Source organism: Oxyura jamaicensis, chromosome 10 (assembly GCF_011077185.1).
Source record: "Oxyura jamaicensis isolate SHBP4307 breed ruddy duck chromosome 10, BPBGC_Ojam_1.0, whole genome shotgun sequence".
Classification (NCBI taxonomy): Eukaryota; Metazoa; Chordata; class Aves; order Anseriformes; family Anatidae; genus Oxyura; species Oxyura jamaicensis.
This window is the reverse complement of record NC_048902.1, coordinates 13,820,618-13,838,053: the sequence shown is the minus strand read 5'-3', so window position 1 is coordinate 13,838,053 and position 17,436 is coordinate 13,820,618. Positions and strand designations below refer to the sequence as shown.

At 51.4% G+C, this 17,436-nt stretch overlaps 1 protein-coding gene across 1 annotated transcript in view; it reads left to right on the top strand.

Moving 5' to 3' along the window:
* The window catches only part of ACAN (aggrecan), a 46,982-nt gene that overhangs the window by 18,939 nt on the left and 10,607 nt on the right, over window positions 1-17,436 (top strand). The window contains exons 2-12 of the mRNA XM_035336321.1: window positions 1,136-1,212; window positions 1,724-2,095; window positions 3,098-3,272; window positions 3,502-3,629; window positions 4,215-4,508; window positions 6,522-7,034; window positions 7,551-7,725; window positions 8,154-8,281; window positions 8,426-8,719; window positions 9,092-9,286; window positions 9,735-13,268. Of these exons, the coding sequence (XP_035192212.1) occupies window positions 1,143-1,212; window positions 1,724-2,095; window positions 3,098-3,272; window positions 3,502-3,629; window positions 4,215-4,508; window positions 6,522-7,034; window positions 7,551-7,725; window positions 8,154-8,281; window positions 8,426-8,719; window positions 9,092-9,286; window positions 9,735-13,268 (5,878 nt within the window). The 5' untranslated portion in view covers window positions 1,136-1,142. The remainder of the gene's footprint in view (window positions 1-1,135; window positions 1,213-1,723; window positions 2,096-3,097; window positions 3,273-3,501; window positions 3,630-4,214; window positions 4,509-6,521; window positions 7,035-7,550; window positions 7,726-8,153; window positions 8,282-8,425; window positions 8,720-9,091; window positions 9,287-9,734; window positions 13,269-17,436) is intronic.

Below are 17,436 nucleotides of genomic sequence, written 5' to 3'. Positions count from 1 at the left end.
TCTTTTATTCCCAGGCCCAGCAGAAATTGAGATATGTCCAGTTTGACCTTACCCAGCCCTACAGCTGCAAACTCAAGCCTCCTGCTTCTCTGCCAACGTGTTCCAGCCCTGCTCTCTCCTGTTTTCCACCAGTGTAGCTGTTTCTTTTAAGTAAAGGTTTCAAAAAGATGACATTTTGCAATGTATCATGTTGAAATGAAGGAGTGCACGGAGGTCAATTTTTTTCAGAAGTGAAAGGCGAATGCTGGGCTGTACAGGATGAGGTTTATTTTTGGCCTCGACTTGTGCCAGCGAGGATATTTCGTGGCCCTTTCTGCCAGGCTGATAGGCATATGCTCAGGAGGTTCCCCGTCAGCTGCAGCCAGCTGGGATCTTTCTGGACCACGGGAGCGAGGCAGCCGATACGTGGACAGGTGACCAGGAGGAAACTCCGGTGATTCAGCAGGTGGGGTCCTTCCTTCTGAGCCACTGCTGAAACGCCAAACAGCGCTGGGTCGCCGGAGGATGCAGTTTTTATTAGAAATATTGAAACCGACTGGAGCACTCGTGGCTATTGAAAAATCTGATGATATTATACCTCGGAACGGTTATGAATGATAACCCATTTAGGATTAATTTAGTTGGTCAAGCCTTTATTGCTTCTGCCATTCAGCGTCAGGAGGGTGCTCATTTCTTTTCCTGAAGCTTTCTGAAGTAACAGGTGGCTCTGACTCGATGGATCCCAACAGGATATTTACTGGGTGGGTTAAGATGCCCACAGCCGTATCCTGGGGATTTCCTGCATCAGTTCAGGACCCAGTTACACCTAAGTATGTTGTCAGTGCAATTAATTGGACCAAAGCGTTGTAACCTTTGGCTTTTTCACCATATGGAAGCACATTTCCCTTCAGAGCATTTTAAGGTGTGCAAAATGCACCCAGTCATCTGGCCCGAGAGCCAGTGCTGGCTTGGATGCTGAGGACTGTTGTACATAAGAGAGCATCTGATTTACTTGCCCAAGGGCTCCTTTCCTGTGCCCCCCCTGCCAGCCTCGTGCAGGAGGCAGCCGAGAGCATTGCCCTGCCCTGCCACAGCACGTTACTCTGCATGGCCACATGGCTCTCATAAATCCTTTCTCCTGTGTTGTTTCTTGCAGGTAAACTATGACCACTTTACTACTAGTGTTTGTGTGTTTGCGAGCCATCACCACAGCCACCTCTGTGGTGCTCTCAGGTACGTGCTGCGGGGCGCGGGGAGCTGGCATCGAGCAAGGTGCTGCATGCTGGTCCCAAACACGAGCGTGGGCATCTCTAGGTGTGCCCAAAATTTGCTCTGTATACACATGGAGCTCTTTGCCAAGTGGATGCGACCACAGTCTGTCAATGTCCCTGTGCCTGGGGAGCTGGGGGGGTAGCTCAGCCAAAGGTGGATTTAGGAAGGAGCCAAGGGAATTTGAGCATTCCCCCTTTTTTCAGTCCTCCCAGGTGTGATCTCATGTTGCGGGCAGTCGGCACACTGCAGTAGGGCCCTTCATTCCCTTCATTCCCACATCCAGCACTGGTCCTAACTCCCAAGAGCAACCGTGGAGCAAGGGTCATTGTTGTAACTTCCATTTCTGCAAAGTATTTTTCCACAGAATAGACCAAAAAGGGTTCATCTGAACATGTGGGTTTTAGTAGCAGACAGAGGCATTGGGACGAAGTGTATTACCTCTGTAACCACTGCTTTGTTTGGGAACTGGCAGACAGTAGTGATGGCCTGGAAGTGAAGATACCTGAGCAGTCTCCCCTGCGCATTGCCCTGGGAAGCTCTCTGAACATCCCCTGCTACTTCAACATCCCGGAGGAAGAAGACACCAGTGCTCTGCTGACCCCGCGGATCAAGTGGAGCAAGCTCTCCAACGGAACAGAAGTTGTCTTGCTCGTGGCCACTGGTGGGAAAATCCGGCTCAACACGGAGTACAGGGAGGTGGTCTCCTTGCCCAATTACCCCGCCATCCCCACCGATGCCACCTTGGAAATCAAGGCGCTGAGATCCAACCACACTGGGATTTATCGCTGTGAAGTGATGTACGGGATTGAGGACAGGCAAGACACGATAGAGGTCTTAGTAAAAGGTGAGACCCTGCCTTTGCTGTTTCCTCCCAGGATCGTGCTGGGCAGAAGGGAAGAAGAAATATATGGGCAGGGAAGGTGCTGCTCTCCCCATAAGCATCAGCCCTTTTGGTCAAGCCTCAAATAGGGTCACGGGCAAGTGAGCAGAAGTCGTGGGCCAAGCTTTTATCTCAGCAGGTTAGCACTAGACTAAACAGAACAGAAATGACTCATGGCTGAATACATGGCAATAAAATGACTCTTCTGGCAGAAGGTGAGTTACAGAGGCAGCAAGATGACGCCCGTGTCAGGAGGTGGTGCTGGGTATGCTGAGCTATTGCTCAGAGGAGTGAAGCAGGAACAGGGCTTGTACAAAACCTTTTAATTCATCCAGACATTTTAGGAGATGGGATGCCCTCAGCTGGAGAATTGGTCTGTTCTGGAAAACCTTTCCCCACAGTCTTAAAAAGCCTACCCTGTTAATAGGTGGATAAAATAGGAAAAGCTGAGTTTCCTACCATCCTTATCTTTATCGTGGGTTTTGCTTTCGGTGCAGGTCAGGGAGACTGCTTCCACCACAGCAGGAGAAACCAGGAGCTTTCTGCTGGTCACAGGCACTGGAGCCTCCCTCTCACAGCGCAGGCTGGGAGCCCCCTCTTTGCCTCCTGGTGAATTTCCCACTTGGCTGGTGCCAGACCAGAGTGTGCAGAGAGCCTTCCCTTGTAAAGCCCCCCATTTATCAAAAAACACAACTAACATTTTCAAACGATCTGGAGATTTTAAGTGGTGTGCCTCGTATGAAATATTGTTATTTTTCCCTGGGTGTTTGCAGGACCAGGGGGTTGCACCCTTCAAACACACGCAGCGGTCACTGAGTCACCTGGGGCTCGAGATGCTAAAACAGGGAAAATCAGCACAAACATTCACTGTTTCTCATCCCTTTCTCCACATCCCTAACTCCTGTGGAAGGAAGGGGCTGGTTCCTCCCCAGCAGGCGTGCCGCTGACTCCTGTTGTGTTTTCCAGGCGTCGTGTTCCACTACAGAGCAATCTCCACGAGGTACACCTTGAACTTCGAGAAGGCCAAGCAGGCCTGTATCCAGAACAGCGCCGTCATTGCTACCCCCGAGCAGCTGCAGGCTGCCTACGAGGACGGGTACGAGCAGTGCGATGCCGGCTGGCTGGCTGACCAGACTGTCAGGTAAGGGCAGGGCGGTGAGGGAAGGAGTCCTGCGATAAACGGCTGGATGAGGGCGGTTGGGATGCAGCTGTGAAACAGTGGTTCTCGTAATTGCTGGCGCGCAGAGGGAGGTGTGGGCTGCAAGGTTCTTCCTGCCGGGGAGGGACCTTTAGGAGGAGAGCTGAGTGGACGACAGCAGGTCTCCCTGCCCCGTCCCTCTCCCATCTCCCCACGCACCCTCTCCCCCCAGGTACCCCATCCACCTGCCCCGGGAGCGTTGTTACGGCGACAAGGATGAGTTTCCAGGAGTGAGGACCTACGGTGTCCGCGAGACTGATGAAACTTATGATGTTTACTGCTATGCAGAGCAAATGCAAGGTGATTTGGGGGGGGTCTTCCTAGGTGCAGAGGCAGCCAAAGCTCTGTTCGTGCCTAGACCAGACAGCAGTGCACAAAGGGCCTAGAAGATGGCAGGTTAAAGATGAAAAACACATCATCCCCCAGCCAGGCCGCATGTTCTCTGTGGTGTCTTCGTTAGACCTCGGACAATTTTAATGTCAAATGACTAATGCTGCCCTGAGGGTGGAGCTGGACTAACCTCCACCAGAGGCCATGCCATCCTGCTTGTCTCTGATCATTCTGGTGTGATTTCCAGAAGTGTCCACTCCCCTTGGTTATACTATGGACCCAATGAAATATTCAGCACATCAGAAGTGAAATTGTCCTTTATTTCCCTCTTACCCTGTGACTCCAGCTAGCTGAGTATGTTTCCCTTCAGTTATCTACTCCATAAGACTCCCTTTCTTCTGGTCTTTAGAGATAGTCACAAGGTGGGGCTGCAGCTCAGCTGTAGTGTACAGGACTTTTCCCCTTATCCAGACTCAGGCTTGGGAAGAGGAAAGAATGGGAACAGGGATTAAACCCGACAGCGAATCCCTGTGCTAACGGATGCTCTGCTTGCAGGCAAAGTCTTCTACGCCACCTCCCCCGAGAAGTTCACCTTCCAGGAAGCATTCGACAAATGCCGCAGCCTGGGAGCACGGCTGGCCACCACGGGGGAGCTGTACCTGGCCTGGAAGGATGGCATGGACGTGTGCAGCGCGGGCTGGCTGGCCGACCGCAGCGTCCGCTACCCCATCTCCAGAGCACGGCCCAACTGCGGGGGGAACCTGGTGGGCGTGCGGACGGTGTACCTGTACGTCAACCAGACGGGGTACCCGCACCCCCACTCCCGCTACGATGCCATCTGCTACAGCGGTGAGTGCAGTAAGAGATGTCTCTGTACCCTGCAAGCAAGGAGCAGCTCCTTGGCTGCAGCTGTCTTAGCCTGAAAATGTCCCCAGTGCTTGTCTTTTGTCACAGTGCTCACCAGTGGTTTTTCTGTTCTGGTTTGAAAGAGGACCAGGTGGGACTACCCAAATATTTCTTGAAAAAACATCCAGTAGTGTAGTCTAGGAGCATGAATTAAATTAATTGCAATAATTCACACAGGCTGATGGAGGGGAGAATTTTCCACTCCTGGTCATCTTTCATCCCAGGCACTGCCAGGTAGTAATTCAGTGTGTCTGGTCACTGCAGAGCAGCACAGAGGCAAAGGGACCTGGCCTGAATCCCTCATTTATGTTCAGGTAGGAAGCTAAGAGTCCAGAAAGTGCACGGGTGCCTGTGCTGTGCAGGAGGGCTTCAGGGAGGGATGAACAACACAGTCCTCTGCTCCCCAGTGCCCCCACACCTTCCAGCTTTGGTAGCAGACATGGAACAGAGGCCAAGTGCTTTTTGTATAGGACTTTGAATGCTGGAAAAGAAGAGAAAATAGAACAGATCTGACCCTGTCTAGTGCTGTGATGTGGTGCAGACACTTAGTTTCCGTGCTAGGATAAATCAGAGACTGCAGCAGTCTCTGGCAATTGTAAATGGGGCAAAATCGCACCTGGGAAGTGCAGAGCATCCCTGCAATGCCCTCCTTCTTCTAACTGCACTCTTCTCCCTGCAGCAAGAAGGGGGCAAAGCACAGCTGTGTACAGTCAGCTCAGGGCAGCCAGCAGTCAGTATAAGGCTTCCATCTTTGCAGAAATAATAACAAGATGTGTTTTGAAACCCTTTTTTCAGGCCTATTGTGCCCAGATGTAGGTGTGATCAGTGTATCAGAAGGTCCAAGTGCCTGTCCCTATAAAACCTCTCAGACTTCTTGGTATCCATCTATGTGGCCAAGCCGAAGATGGTTCCATCAGCACAGGCCTCCGGTTATCTCAGGGCATGCATTCAAAATTGCTGAGTACAGCCAGTCCTGGTCTGAACATCTCTGTCTAATTTATTGAATCCTTTAAGATCTAAAAGGTACGACCTAAAATGAACTAGCAGGGAAATTGAATTGGAAATAAATAGAGCAGGGACAACAGTCTAAGAGGCAAAGCCTGGCCGTGTCTTGTTAGCTCTCCCTCCCCAGCTGATACTTGCCTTGCACCATTTCTATCCCTCCCTGACCTGCTCAGTTTGATGCTGCTTTTTAAGCCTCCATACCAGCCATAGGCTGACCTGCTCAGTGAAGCGTCAACAAGTGCATTCTCCTCCCCCCAAGGGAAGTGGCTTGTGCAGGAAGGTGATTTTGGAGGGGAAAGGTGGGAGTGATGCACTTGATCAAGTTCGTTTGGTGATGGAGGAAGCATGCTTGTACGTGATGAGTTCCTAGGCCCTCGCAGAGCAGAAGGAGGCAGTGATTCTGGTGTGACTTCTTGCTTTTAGTGTGAGGCTCCAGGTGTCTCCCTGCACCTCCCTCGGGCTCAGACCTGCTGTGGAGGTTTCCCCAGTCCCCTGCTTTCCTCCGGCCACCTTAAATTCCTTGCAGCAGGCACTAGAGGTCAGTGCAGACTTGGATATGGGCAAGATGCTCTCGGGAACGAGAGCTGGGAGGAGAACAGGGAAAGGTCCTCTGCTTTCCCAGCTGTGGTGAGTCATTGCCTCTAACTCAACAACATCCAAGGCCAGGATGGATGGGGCTTTGGGCAGCCTGATCTGCTGAGAGGTGTCCCTGCCCATGGCAGGGGTTGGAGCTGGATGGGTTGTAAGGTCCCTTCCAACCCAAACCATCCTGTGATTCCATGATTCTATGCCCTCCATGCTGGGCTGTTAGAGTGGAGAAAGGAAAACCATGTGTTTTACAAGAACATCAGGACTTCCCTGCTGCCCTCACAGCCAGCAAAACACCCAGCTTCTCCAAGGCAGCCCCAGCACCGCACACCTCTCTGCTCATTTTGCTCTCTCATGATGCAGGTGATGACTTTGAGACTCTAGTCCCGGGGCAGTTCACCGACGAGGTGGGCAGTGAGCTGGGCAGTGCCTTCACCGTGCAGACCGTCACCCAGACCGAGGTGGAGCTGCCCCTGCCCCGCAATGCCACCGAGGAGGAGGCCCGCGGCAGCATCGCAACCCTGGAGCCCATGGAGATCACCCCCACTGCCACGGAGCTGTACGAGGGCTTCACTGGCCTGCCCGATCTCCTCACCACCGGTGCCACAGGAGAGACAGCATCCCCTGGGGAGGAGAACGTGACCAGAGAGGAAGTCACGGGGGTGTGGGCTGTGCCTGAAGAGGTCACTACATTGGTATCAGGCACCACTGTCACCACCGAAACGGCAGAGGTGAGCTCAGTGGAAGAGGCCGTGGGGGTGACTGCCACACCAGGGCTGGAGCCTGCCTCGGCGTTCACAGTGGAAGATCATCTTGTGCAAGTGACAGCAGCTCCTGATGTCGCCCTCATCCCCCGACAGCCCATTTCCCCCACCGGTAAGTCAGGAGGACTCTGAGAAGCCTGAAGATCAGCTTCTTCCAGAGATAACAATTCAGCTGAATACAGTCTGAGCTTCTGCCATCACAGAGGGCACCCAGCTCTCTGGAGGCATGCAGGCCCATTTGGGGTCACAGGCAGGCTGAATGCCTCCACCGAGGTGGGACTGAGGTGAGGCGCTCGCTGAGGAGGGGGCTGTGGGCCATCTCAACACATGCTGGAAGGGGCTCAGGTGGCTGCTGCTTGGGGCTGCAGTGGTCATATCTGCATTCCCATGGACATCTGGCTCCAGGGAAGGGGGAAGTCAGGGTAGCAAGACCCTGGAGCAGGGCTAAAGAGATCCCCAGAACATCATCCTATAAAGCAGCAAAGCTCAATGAGTGAGGGATCTCCATCAAAGTGGGTTTGACAGGCAGCGGTCCTTGTACTGCTGTCAGAAAGAGCCTATCTGGTCACGCATCTCGGTTTGGCAGGTTTCTGTGTGCCCTGTCTCACCGTGTCTCCTCTTCCCCCAGGTGTGGTGTTTCACTACCGTGCCGCCACCAGCAGATACGCCCTCTCCTTCGTGCAAGCCCAGCAGGCCTGCCTGCAGAACAACGCGGTTATCGCCACCCCTGAACAGCTCCAGGCTGCCTACGAGGCTGGCTTCGATCAGTGTGATGCCGGCTGGCTGCGGGACCAGACGGTCAGGTAAAACCATATTGACAAGGGCAGGGCACCCCCAGAAATGACTTTTCAGCCATGAGCTTGGGCCTTCATTCCGGTCTGCCCTGCTGCTCTGATCATCAGCAGCTAAAGCTGCCCTAAGGCTGTCTCATCAGATTTAGTAGTGGCCAATAGACCTTTTTCTCAACCTGTCCCACCCCTTTCCTAATCCGTGTGAGCATCCTGCAGTGCTGAGCCTCACAGCATACTGACACATCGCAGGATAAACGGAGGAAAATTTGTATTTGCTGCCCTGAGCTGGAAGTGCAGGTTAAATTTGTTTCCAAGTTGTGCTGGGGTCCCTGAGTGCCTCTAAATGTGAAGATTTTATGTCCTGTTCCCAAATACATTGAGATCCTTCATCCAGAGCACATAAGGCTGACCTTGGGTTAACTCCTCTCTTCCTTCTGTAGGTACCCCATCGTGAATCCCCGCAGTAACTGTGTAGGAGACAAAGAGAGCTCTCCGGGTGTGCGGTCGTACGGCATGCGCCCAGCCTCAGAGACCTACGACGTGTACTGCTACATCGACAGGCTAAAGGGTGTGTTGTCCCCGTTCCTCTGAGCTCTGCTGTGGAGCAAAATGTGCCCTACACATCCGCATCTGGGATTGGGCAGACATACCGCAGGATGCCAATTCCGGTGAGGTTCCGAGGCTCATGCTTGTCTTCTCCATTGTCCCTCAGGTGAGGTGTTCTTTGCCACCCAACCAGAGCAGTTCACCTTCCAAGAAGCCCAGCAGTACTGTGAGAGCCAAAATGCCACTCTGGCCTCTGTTGGGCAGCTCCACGCTGCCTGGAAGCAGGGGCTGGATAGATGCTACCCTGGCTGGTTAGCCGACGGCAGCCTGCGGTATCCCATCGTGAGCCCCCGGCCTGCCTGCGGGGGAGATGCGCCTGGTGTCAGGACCATCTACCAGCACTACAACCAGACGGGATTTCCCGACCCGCTGTCACGGCATCATGCCTTCTGCTTCAGAGGTACCAACCCACCCCTCGTAGGCCATAAACACCTTCCTGCACAGGGAGCAGGGTTTCATGAGGGAGCTTGGACACATCGGGGTCCCATTTTGGGCTAAGCAGGATCCACCAAAGAGTTGCTTCTTCTGAGAACTCAGAAGCACATCCTCATAATTATGTATTTACTTTATTGTCTTGATAATCCCTCAGAGGGAAAGTCTCACCCAATTCCCTCTGCCTCCACTTCTCTGCTCAGCCTGTCGCCCATTATCAAAGTCTTTGTCTACTTTTTCACCATGAGTCATTATTTTGGTATCTGGCTCATCCCTTATGCACCCACTTCACCTGAGAATGTGAATTCCTGGAAACTCCTTCCATGTCTTTCTTTTCCAGCTCTGCCATCTGTGGAGGAGGAGGGGGTTACCTCACTCTTTGAAGAAGAGGTGATGGTAACCCAAGTGATCCCCGGAGTGGAGGGGATACCTTCTGGGGAGGAAACTACTGTGGAGATGGAGTTTTCCACCGAAATTGAGAATCAAACAGCCTGGGGAACAGAGGTCTTCCCAACCGACGTATCGCTGCTCTCAGGTGGGTCAGGTGCTTCTCCATCTACTGGGTCATGGTTGGCTGCTCTTGTAGGGACGGGGCACTCCTAAAATAAACAGGCTGTGTCCTCGCATGAGTGAATCCTCTCCAAATGCATCAAGAAGCAGAGGAAGCTCAGAGGTCTCTTCTGTCATGTGGAGTTAACTCTTCACATAACAGCCTTGGTGCATTTCAGAGGAGCATGCTGAGAAGCATGGAGGCACTTGGGACATATGTGGTGCAGTTAACAGTTCTTTAAGATATTGTACTCATTAACAAATTTGAGGGGATCAAAGGATTTTTGCAAGTGCCTTTATCCCAAATGGGATTTTATTATTTGATATCAGTTTGGAGGTAAAGGCGATGAGGAAACTGTTGATAGCTTCTTTAAAATAATTTAGTAAATAATTGTCCTATCTCCATCTCTTTGTCCCCTCCTTTTTTTTTCCAGTGAGTCCATCTGCTTTTCCTCCAGCTACTGTAATACCAGAGGAAACAAGCACCAGTGTTTCCATCACTGAAGTGTCAGTGTCAGGAGAGATCCCTGAATCTGGAGAGCATCAAGTCAGTGGTGAATCTTCAGCATCCGGGTGGGTATCTGGAGCCCCAGATATAAGCGGAGAACCAACTTCTGGAGGTTTTGAACTTAGTGGAGAACACTCAGGGATTGGAGAAAGTGGATTACCATCTGTAGACCTGCATACCAGTGGCTTTCTACCTGGAGAAAGTGGCCTGTCCTCAGGGGACCTGAGTGGCTTGCCTTCTGGCACTGCTGATATCAGTGGCTTACCTTCTGGAGAGGAAGATATAACCGTGTCTGCTTCCAGGATACCAGAAACTAGTGGGATGCCATCTGGAGCTGAAAGCAGTGGGCTGCATTCTGGATTTAGCGGAGAAATCTCCGGTACTGAACTAATCAGCGGCCTGCCATCTGGAGAGGAAAGTGGGCTCGCCTCTGCTTTTCCTACCATCTCTCTTGTGGACTCCACCTTGGTGGAAGTTGTAACAACGGCACCAGGACGGCAAGAGGAGGGAAAAGGATCAATTGGAGTCAGCGGCGAAGGAGAGCTATCAGGGTTTCCATCTGCTGAGTGGGACACCAGTGGAGGAGCCAGAGGGTTGCCCTCAGGAGCTGAAACCAGTGGGGAGCCCTCTGGGGTGCCTGAGCTCAGCGGGGAGCATTTTGGAGTGCCTGAGCTCAGTGGGGAACCTTCTGGGGTGCCTGAGCTCAGCGGGGAGCCCTCAGGGATGCCTGAGCACACTGGGGAACATTTTGGAGTGCCTGAGCTCAGTGGGGAACCTTCTGGGGTGCCTGAGCTCAGCGGGGAGCCCTCTGGGGTGCCTGAGCTCAGCGGGTTCCCCTCAGGGCTGGATGTCAGTGGAGAACCTTCTGGAATACCTGAGGTGAGCGGTGTGGTGGACCTCAGTGGCCTTACTTCTGGTGGTGATGGAAGTGGTGAGGCCTCAGGTGTTACCTTTATAAATGCCAGCTTGGAGGAAGTGACAACCCCTTCAACTGCAGAAGCAGAAGCAAAAGAGATTTTGGAAATCAGTGGATTGCCCTCAGGAGGTGGAGAGACATCAGGCATGGCGTCTGGGGGTTTAGAGGTCAGTGGTCAGCCTTCGGGATATGTGGACTTTGGCGGGAGTGTTTCTGGGGTGCTTGAGACAAGCGGACTTCCAAGCGGGGTCATCGACGGCAGTGGAGAAGTCTCTGGTGTGGATGTCACCAGCGGCCTACCATCTGGAGAGGGAAGTGGACTCACCTCTGGCTTTCCTACTGTCTCTCTTGTGGATACCACTTTGGTAGAAGTTGTAACGCAGACATCAGTTGCACAGGAAGTGGGAGAAGGGCCATCTGGGGTGATGGAGATCAGTGGATTTCCTTCTGGAGACAGAGGACTGTCTGGAGAAGGGTCCGGAGCCGTGGAGTCTAGTGGGTTTCCTTCAGGGACAGGAGACTTCAGTGGAGAGCCATCTGGGGTCCCATATTTCAGTGGAGACATTTCTGGAGCTACGGATATAAGTGGACAATCTTCAGCAGTGACTGATATCAGCGGGGAGGTCTCAGGACTTCCAGAAGTCACTTTAGTCACTTCTGATTTAGTAGAAGTTGTGACAAGACCAACAATTTCACAGGAACTGGGCGGGGAAGCAGCTGTCACCTTTCCCTATGGTTTTGGGCCAAGTGGTGAGGCCTCTGCATCTGGTGAACTCAGTGGGGAAACATCTGCGCTGCCAGAAAGTGGTATAGAAGCATCAACAGTTTATGAAACCAGTGGTGAAACATCTGCATATCCCGAGATTAGTGTGGAAACATCCACCATTCAAGAAATCAGTGGGGAAACATCTGCATATCCTGAGGTCAGTGTAGAAACATCCACAATTCAAGAAATCAGTGGGGAAACATCCGCATATCCCGAGATTAGCGTAGAAACATCCACAGTTCAAGAAATCAGTGGGGAAACATCTGCATTTCCCGAAATTAGCCTAGAAACATCCACAATTCAGGAATTAAGTGGAGAAACATCTGCTTTTCCTGAAATAAGCATAGAGACATCAACAAGGCAAGAAGCCCGGGGTGAAACATCTGCTTACCCTGAGATTATCATAGAGACATCCACAATTCAGGAAGTAAGTGGGGAAACGTCTGCCTTTCCTGAAATTAGCACAGAAACATCCACCATTCAAGAAATCAGTGGGGAAAGTTCTGGCTTTCCTGAAATTAGAATAGAAACATCCACCGTTCAAGAAATTAGTGGGGAAAGCTCTGCCTTTCCTGAAATTAGAATAGAAACATCCACAAGTCAAGAAGCCCGGGGTGAAATATCTGGCTTTCCTGAGATTAGCATAGAAGCCTCCACTGTTCATGAAACCAGTGGAGAAACATCTGGATTTCCTGAAATTACCATAGAAGCCTCCACAGTCCATGAAACCAGTGGAGAAACATCTGCTTTTCCTGAAATTAGCATAGAGACATCCACAGTCCATGAAATTAGTGGGGAAAGCTCTGCCTTTCCTGAAATTAGAATAGAAACATCCACAAGTCAAGAAGCAAGGGGTGAAACATCTGGCTTTCCTGAGATTAGCATAGAAGCCTCCACAGTCCATGAAACCAGTGGAGAAATATCTGCATTGCCTGATATTAGCATAGAAACTTCGACAGTCCACGAAATCAGTGGTGAGACATCTGCATTTCCTGAAATTAGTGTAGAAACTTCGACAGTCCATGAAATTAGTGGTGAGACATCTGCGTATCCTGAAATTAGAATAGAAACGTCCACAAGTCAAGAAGCCCGAGGTGAAACATCTGGTTTTCCTGAGATTAGCATAGAAACATCCACTGTCCATGAAACCAGTGGGGAAACATCTGCATTTCCCGAAATCAGCATAGAAACATCAACAAGACAAGAAGCCAGGGGTGAAACCTCTGCCTATCCTGAAATTAGCATTGAAACATCCACCATTCAAGAAGTTAGTGGGGAATCTTCTGCCTTTCCTGACATTAGAATAGAAACACCCACAAGTCAAGAAGCCCGGGGTGAAACATCTGCCTATCCTGAGATCAGCATGGAAACCTCCACTGTCCATGAAACCAGTGGCGAAACATCTGCATTGCCTGCTGTTAACGTGGAAACTGCTGCCACATCTCTGGCCAGTGGTGAGCCCTCTGGTGCTCCTGAGGGGGAGGAAATTCCTGATACAACATCAGGAGCTGCGACACACTCAGTCACAGGCGTTTCGGGGGAAACCTCTGTCCCAGACATTGTAATTAGTACCAGCACTCCAGATGTTGAGCAAACACAGGGACCCAGGAGCCCTGAAGAAACTCATCTTGAAATAGAGCCCTCCACTCCTGCGGCATCAGGACAAGAGACAGAAAGAGCTGCTGTCCTGGACAACCCCTCTCTGCCAGCCAACGCTACTGCTGCTCTGCCTCAAGCCTCACAAGAAGCCATCGATGCATTAGGACCCACTACAGAAGGTACTGTGCCTTCTCCTAATCCTAACACTCTATGGAAGGGAAGGGAGGGAGGGGGTGTAGTTGCTACTTTTTGCTTCTTCTACAGCCAAGAGCATTAACACAGCAGATCAAGAAGAACATTATTATGGTGGGAAGCCATAAACATGGGGGTTTTCCACCATGCATTAACAGCTGAAACCTCAGGGTCTCAGTCCTTCGTGCAGCAATAACTTGTGACCTCAAAGAAACCTGTGTTCAACGCCCCAGCCAGGGGGACAGCTGTGCACAGGGAATGCTCCTGTGTCACACTGCAGCAACACAAGCACACGAGGTACCAAACCACATCATGTTCCATAGCTTATGTCTTAAAGTTGACAGGCTGTGTTGGGTAGGTAGTAATTATCCAGTCCCTGCAACCGCATCCCCAGAAGCCTTCTGCACCTCCCTCCTGCCGTTACCGGGGAGAGCAGCTGGGGACCAGCTCAAGGGGAGCACCAGGAGATGCGCAGGTGGCCTTCCCCTGCTGCACCTTGTAGGAGGCATCGGTTGCTCCTCCGCGCTGCTGCTCCCGGTGGATGCAGCTGCAGCCCAGCCCCAATGAGCAGCCCGGTGGAGCTGCCAGGAACACGGCAGGGGCATCATCTGCTTCTGCCCCCCTGGTCCATGGCTGATCACTGGCACGTAGGTGAGCTCTCCCCTCCGTGCAGCTGGAGGGGGGGCTGGAAAAAGAGTATTCTGTGGATGATTGGCAAGAGCCGCTGGGCGTGATATGGCTGGGGAAGGCACCAAGGCATTCACGCCCCATCTGAAATTGCTCTTAGCCATTGCTATCATCTAAAGAAAACAACATCTTTTTTTCTTCTCATGTGGAATTTAAAGCAAAGACGGCTCCACCCGCCAGAGACTTCCACCCTGGCTGAGGGACGTGGCTGAGAAGTTGGATAAGGCAGGCTGCGAGCCTCTGCCCTGTTTTGTTTCTCTTTCCATGATGTGCTGACCGCCGGGTGTTTCCAAGCACTTGCTCCATGGAGGCAGGCTGGCTATCAGCTGCTGTGCAGTGCTGAGGGGCTGAGAGGCAAAACAAGCCAGCTGGGGACCAAAATCTCCACTCTCCGCCGTGTCACTGCTGGCTGTGATGTTAGCATCGGGCTCACTGCTCCCATCTTTGTGCTGCCCTTTGGCACGGAGCGTGGCCACCCTCCGGTCTGCATCCTGTGCTGCTCTCTGCAGTGCAAATGGGCAAAACGCGCGAGGCAATGCTCGCAGCAAGCCAACGCTGCCTTCTGGCAGCCCCGCTGATAGATGTGCTTCCCTCCACCCTGCCCCTTTTTGGTGCTTTAGCAGGACCCACTGCTGCCAAGTATAAACAGATACAATATTTAAATCTGAGCAGCCTTGTATGGTGAAAATGCTTCGCTAGCTTTCTGACAACCATGCACCAAGCAGTGCTGACGTGCCATGGAGGCATTAGGATGCTACAAGGAGAAGAAGAGCAGAGGCATTGTCATGCTTGCCAGCCGCTGCTTCTTGGCTACGAAGGAGCCCAGTAACACAGGATGTCCCACGACATCCCTGGCCATGGCTTGGTTTCACTTTGCTACTGCCAGGAGCAGGCTCTGGAGTATCAGCCCCATTGCAAAACCATCCGTGCTTGTGCTGTGGTACAAAGGTCCCACTTGTGCTCTAGATGCATCACGGTTCTGAATGGGCTGCATGTTCATGTTGGCCACATTGCAGAAGCATGGCACCAAAGAGACCTGCTCAGCTCCTTGTAGCAGAAGTAATATTCATCCTGCCCCCTTCCCATCTTACCTCCTGAACTGGTTAATCCACACCTCGCAGCACAGTCAGCTCTGGATTTGGCAAAGGTCTGTAAATGCAGGGCTGTGTAAAGCTCAGCCTGGTCTCTGACTTCATTTCCATCCTCGAAAGCAGTTTGAACAAGTTCCCTCTGCATCACTTCTCTCTGAGACACCAGGTAAATGTAGACCTTTGTTCAGCCCTGGTCCCACACATCTGAGGTCCCCCATCCCTGCAGAGCCTCTGCACAGCAGATGCTGCAGGCATGGGCAAGCCATCAGGGTAGTCCCAGGGCCTGGGGCTTGGGAACTTCGTACCCAAAAAACTTCTTAGCACACCTAACGAGCTCTAGTTTTGGGCCATGCTCGCTGCCACGTCCTAGCCTGGAGGTAAAAATAAGTCAGCAAAGGCAGAGGCGAGGGGAAGGAAGGGAACCAGCCAGTGAGGCTCAGCAAAAGAAAAAAAAAATTGGCCCCAAAGAATAGTTTTATTTCACTGCTTATTCTTTTTATAAATTACCCACAAGGCGATTGCCAGATTCTTCGGAGCATTTGTTAGCCAACAGTCTTGTGAAGTATTTAGAAAGAAAACCATGTGTTCTGCAGCTCATGTGTGAAGAAGTTTGAAAAATGTTCCAGAATTGGAACATGTTGTGTATTCATGAGTCACGGGAATGACGCTCCGGCAGCTGGGGTTTCTAAGCAGGTGACGCAGAGGTAAGCGACCACTGCGTGAAGCTGAGCTGCGGATTCCTGATCAACCAGAGACGAGCTTCAGGACACGTGTTTGGTTGGTGCTCCCCCAGAAGATATGCTAGGGTGAAAGGACATTTTGGTCAATGAGCTTCGCAGCAGTATCCCTTCTGGGTGAAACGCAGCCCAGGCTGGGGTCTGAACGGGGCTCATCCAGGCAGCAAGAAAGTGTACTGACCGTGACCATACAGCACCTCTGCACCGAGGGGAAACTCCTCTGGAAAAGCAAAGTGATGGCAGAAGGGAGGGGAGGAAGGAAAAATATTCACAGATCTTTTACTTCAACTTCTCTTCCCACTGCACTGGGAATCGTGAACGCAAACAATCTACAAGGAAGAACCACAGGTTGGAACCCAAAATGATATTTCCTGTGCTGTGGCTGCCTTTCTACCTGAAACTTCCTGGTCTTTGACTCCAGCTCTTGTAGAAAGACCAGTTCTAATAGCTGTGCCTTGTTATGTGCTCAGAGCTCGCAGGGTGTAATGGTTACCCATTAAATGCAACAAATTCTGACTACCACTGAAGCACGGGTGAAGCTAGTTCAGCTTACAAAAGGAGCATGGAGTGAGGAGCAGGGGGCACGCGGCTGCTGGGCTCCTGTCCTGCCATTTAAGTGTTCCAGTTAGATTCAGCAGCCTTTTTAGTGGGATGATTTCAGAAGAATGATATTTTTTCTGCTCTGCTGTGGTCCCTACTTCTCTCTAAAGGATAGAGCCAGAAGCACAAGAAGACCAGAAATTAACACTTGGCATGCCAGTATTTTTCAGTTTTTAACCAAATTGAAGGCTTTGCCTGCACATGTCTGTAGTCAGCAGCTTGACTCCTCCATGAGGACAGGAACACTACGAGCCTACAGCTTGAAGAATTGTCCGTAGGCTTGGCTTCTCCACCCAGAGTTTTGCCAACTCAGTGGGTCTTTTTGCTTCTGGTAACATTTGAAGACAAATAATTATTAGCTGAGAAAAGCAAGCTGGCGCTTCAGTGAGAGGCTGTGGTTTGGAGCACTCTGACCAGCCAATGACTTAACAACTTCACTCAGGTCAGGGGGGGAAATAGAAATGTGCTGAAATGGCAGCAATTTATGTTAAGTTTTGCTTGTCTCTGGTGAAATGAACTCATTGAGCCTGCTGCCTAGGGCCCCAGCACAGCTGAAGGTTAGAAGTCACAGGGAGAAAGGTCTTTATGAGGTTTCCTCCTTCCTCATACCCTGGAAATCCAAAGGATAGTGCTTTGTTGGTTCAAAGGAGACTGAACCAGAAGAAAAATGTCTAAAAATCATTCACCTCGTTCATAATGCTTCTCCTAGTTTGGAAAGGAGTGTACATGCTCGAGAAGGAAATGGCACTACCAGTCCTGGCTGAGAGATGAGCAAAAGCAGAATCCATTCACAGCCACCCAGATGATTTGATGCCTCCTGGACACACTGTGTATTTTACATCTAACTTTTATTTGCTTAATTCAGACCTTTCTCTGAAGACGCAGCCTACAGCCTTGGACGAGTTTTCTATATCCATCAGTTAACTTCTACACACAACATTTTGGGGGCAGAGATGCTCAAAGTTGCTGAGCTCTCCTCCCATGGGAGTGTTGGACAAATCAAACATCCCAGCAGATTGGCAGCTTCTCCTAGAAACAGG